Below are 4558 nucleotides of genomic sequence, written 5' to 3'. Positions count from 1 at the left end.
TTACTTTGGCATTAGATACAGGTTGATATTGAATATATTGCTTATGGGATCCGCTTTCTGCGTTAAAACAGCTGCAGATTTTTCTATACACACGAAAAAAATGAGGTATGGACATTGAACAGGTGCTTGCAGAAATGTTTAATGGCACCGTGATTACCCATAAGGCCATGCGCAGGCGTCAGTCTGAGGACGTCCCCGACTATCACGCATGCGCGCAGTACACTGAAGGCCTTGAAAATGTCGGGTGCAGGTGAGAACGATTCTCTGTGTTTTTATCTTAAACACCGACTTCAGAACGATTCCTGTGAAATCCGGACACCGTGGCCAACAATCCCGGCACAGTCCTGCTCTCGTCCCTCTCTCTCAGCACCACGATCCGTACACGGGCCCCGGGGAGCTTCCGGCTGATGAGGGAATGGGAACCGATGGATCTTTCAGACAGAGCTGAGCTCCAGCTATCTAAATGCAAGAATTAGGAACTCGGAGAAAGGGAACAAAATCTTTTACATCACCAGTTGAGAAAATCACCTTTGTTCTACCTCCAATCACTAATAAGAGAAAATCTGAAGATGCTGGAAATCCAAGCAACACGCACAAAATGCCGGCGGAATTCAGCATTAGTACTTTTTTCCATAGATGCTGCCTGGCCTGTTGAATTCCTCCAGCATTTTGTGTGTGTTGCTTGAGCTCCCTCCTCTCGTTCTGGACTTTTCTACCCGCGAGAACATGTTTTGACCCATTCTCTCTGGGTACATAATGATATCAAGCACCTTTGCCTTGGGCAGCAAGTAGCTTTCACATCTCAAATGTGCCAGACTCCAGTGAGACAGAAGGTCTACTGCCCTTCCCTTCGTATTCATTGGCATTACCATCACTGAGTTCACCACTGTCAGTCGGTGTCTGATGTGTGTATTGTGGCGATGCAAACATTGCTGGAGAATTGGGGGAGGCTTCAGAGGAATATAGAAACTGAGTTCACCACTGTCAGTCATTGAGTGGGGGGAGGGTTCAGGGTAAATATTTATGTAGAATATAGAAACTGGTGATACTTGTGTGTATTCTGGTGTTGCAAAAGTTGCTGGAGAATTTGCAAGTGGGAAGAAGTGGAGTGATATTTGGAAATCTGACTTTTTTTAGTGTAACTTAGCAAGCTAACCACATATGGACAATATACAAAAACTTTGGTGAGAAAATCCTTCATTACCCATTACAGGCCTGCTACATAGGTTGTGTGAGAGTGCAGATGAACTGGATCAAACCCAGAGGAGATCAAAGTTCCTATTGACAGTGATTTGCTAGCTGTGAAAATGAATACCTCTCTATATAAAATTCACTGTGCACATCTTGTCACTGGGTAAAAAAAAATGCAGTGCAAGACTTATGTACACACTGGTTATTACAAATTAGAGGGGGTATTGGAGGGAAGATGGGGAGACCTGTAGTGTCCCTGATGCCCTCACTTACAAGAAATGCATCCAGCTGCAGCTTGTAACCCTGCACTTTAAGGAGTTGGAACTTGAAACGCATATGGTGATTGATGGTCATTCCAGATACCAGCACTCTGCCGAGTCAGGAGATGATTTCTCTGTCCAACTTGGGTTTAACCTCAGTGTAACAGTGTGATACCAAATCAAACCTTGGCAACTCAAGAAATCTCATCTGAAATGTTGTCCTACACCCATTGATGGATTTTGTAAATCTTTTACAGGTTAAAAACGGGAAGGAATTTGTCTCCAGGAATCTCAAACACGGCACAACAGTTTTGTTGTCTCTGTCTAGATATTTAAGAATTGGAGCAAGGGATTCAATCGACCATCCTTCCTGCTCAGACAGTGGGAATGGATTCACTCGGTCATTTCAATTGAAGGTACATCAGCAAGTTCACACTGGGCAAGGCCATTCACCTGTTCTGTGTGTGAGAAAGGATTCTGTCGGGCATCCCACCTGTGGAGAAACCAGTCAGATCACACTGGGCAGAGGCTGGTCATCTGCTGAATTTCGGGGAAGGGATTCTCTCGGTCATCTGACCTAATGGCACACCAGCGTGTTCACACCAGGGGGCAGCCATTCACCTGCACAGTCTGCGGGAAGGGATTCACTGCATCATCCAACCTACAGAGACATCAGCGAGTTCACACTGGGGAGAAGCCGTTCACCTGCTCAGACTGTGGGAAGGGATTCACTCAGTCATCCCACCTACAGAGTCATCAGCGAGTTCACACTGGGGAGAAGCCGTTCACCTGCAAAGTCTGTGGGAAGGGATTCTCTCAGTCATCCAACCTACAGAATCATCAGCGAGTTCACACTGGGGAGAAGCCATTCATCTGCTCAGAATGTGGGATAGGATTCACTCAGTCATCCCAACTACTGGCACACCAGTCAGTTCATAATGGGGAGTGGCCATTCACCTGCTCCGTCTGTGGGAAGGGATTCACTCAGTCATCCCACCTACAGGGTCATAAGCGAGTTCACACTAAGGAGAGGCTGTTCACCTGCTCAGTCTGTGGGAAGGGATTCACTCAGTCATCCCAACTACAGAATCATCAGCGAGTTCATACTGGGGAGTGGCCGTTCACCTGCTCAGAATGTGGGAAGAGATTCACTCAGTCATCCACCCTACTGAGTCATCAGCGAGTTCACACTGGGGAGAGGCCATTCACCTGCTCAGTCTGTGGGAAGAGGTTCGCACACTCATCCACCCTACAGAGACATCAGCGAGTTCACACTGGGGAGAGGCCGTTCAACTGCTCAGTCTGTGGGAAGGGATTCTCTCAGTCATCCATCCTACAGAGTCATCAGCGAGTTCACACTGGGGAGAAGCCGTTCACCTGCTCAGCCTGTGGGAAGGGATTCACTCAGTTATCCAGCCTACAGAGTCATCAGCGAGTTCACACTGGGGAGAAGCCGTTCACCTGCTCAGTCTGTGGGAAGGGATTCACTCGATCATCCATCCTACAGAGTCATCAGCGAGTTCACACTGGGGAGAAGCCATTCACCTGCTCAGTCTGTGGGAAGGGATTCACTCAGTTATCCAGCCTACAGAGTCATCAGCGAGTTCACACTGGGGAGAAGCCGTTCACCTGCTCAGACTGTGGGAAGAATTTCACTCGGTCATCCCAACTACTGGCACACCAGTCAGTTCATACTGGGGAGAAGCCGTTCACCTGCTCAGTCTGTGGGAAGGGATTCTCTGAGTCATGCAGATTACTGAGTCATCAGCGAGTTCACACTGGGGAGAAGCCATTCACCTGCTCAGACTGTGGGAAGGGATTCACTCAGTCATCCAACCTACAGAATCATCAGAGAGTTCACACTGGGGAGAAGCCGTTCTCCTGCTCAGTCTGTGGGAAGGGATTCACTCGGTCATCCCACCTACAGAATCATCAGCGAGTTCACACTGGGGAGAAGCCATTTATCTGCTCAGACTGTGGGAAGGGATTCACTCAGTCATCCACCCTACTGAGTCACCAGCGAGTTCACACTGGACAGAAGCCGTTCACCTGCTCAGTCTGTGGGAAGGGATTCACTCGGTCATCCACCCTACAGAGTCATAAGCGAGTTCACACTGGGGAGAAGCCATTCACCTGCTCAATCTGTGGGAAGGGATTCTCTGAGTCATCCACGTTATTGAGTCATCAGCGAGTTCATACTGGGGAGAAGCCATTCACCTGCTCAGTCTGTGGGAAGGGATTCACTCAGTCATCCCACCTACAGAATCATCAGCGAGTTCACACTGGGGACACACCAGTCAGTTCACAGTGGGGACTGGCCGTTGTTATGAATCCCTGGGTTTCCTTTGCTGTGGACTGTCATTTTAAGAGAGAGAGACAGAGATCAGGATGCTGACTCAGTCTGACTTGCAGCTTGTTTACATCGCTTGTAGCTTGTTTAGTTTTAACCGAGGACACAGACACTCAGCGTCAGATGGAGACAAAGGACGAAAAATGGAAGGATCGAAACCAGGGAACTAGTGGCCAAGGGTCACTGTTTGGAACTTTCCTATGCCCACAAGGGTGGGTTAATTATCGTTCACCGTACATTGAATATGTGATTGTCACCTCGTTTGATACATAGGAGTGAATCGGATTTGGGGCATCCTGTGGAGACCACTTATGTGTTAGCCCTTGCCTGGGGTAATTCACTTGAAGACGATACACTTTGTGACAAGTCACTTTCGGTGATAATTTGTATGTGGATTTGAAACGATGACGGATAAAATCTACAGTGACTGTTCTCTCGTTTTACCACCGTGGAAACTGTGGAATTCTACATATTTGCATTCTCTCGCCATTTACCCTGGATTACAAATCTCTCTCCCTCTCATCGCCTATTCTGTAGTTGAACTGAACTTTCATACTTTACCATCTCAAGACTCTAAGCCTTGTTTCCCCCGAGCTCAATAGTTTGGGAGTTATATTTACTCACATTTATAAACTTAACACTGTTAACTTCTGTTTATCTTGTTTAAGTTGCAATATTACAAGTAGATTCTAATAAAGATAGATTTAACATCAAAACCAGACTCCAGGTTTAGACTATTGCTGCTGGCTTGTTTCTA

General features: G+C 47.2%; 1 protein-coding gene across 1 annotated transcript; it reads left to right on the top strand.

The window, feature by feature from the left end:
* The first annotated feature begins 201 nt into the window (after positions 1–201).
* LOC140723922 (uncharacterized) lies at positions 202–3846 on the top strand. The gene is made up of 2 exons (XM_073038462.1): positions 202–250; positions 1709–3846. Exon 2 carries the CDS (start codon positions 2032–2034, stop codon positions 3844–3846), a length of 1815 nt encoding a protein of 604 aa, XP_072894563.1. The 5' UTR covers positions 202–250; positions 1709–2031.
* Positions 3847–4558: the final 712 nt, after the last annotated feature.

Source organism: Hemitrygon akajei, unplaced genomic scaffold (genome assembly GCF_048418815.1).
Source record: "Hemitrygon akajei unplaced genomic scaffold, sHemAka1.3 Scf000147, whole genome shotgun sequence".
Lineage (NCBI taxonomy): Eukaryota > Metazoa > Chordata > Chondrichthyes > Myliobatiformes > Dasyatidae > Hemitrygon > Hemitrygon akajei.
The sequence above is the reverse complement of the archived record's forward strand: the minus strand, read 5'-3'. Positions and strand labels throughout refer to the sequence as shown.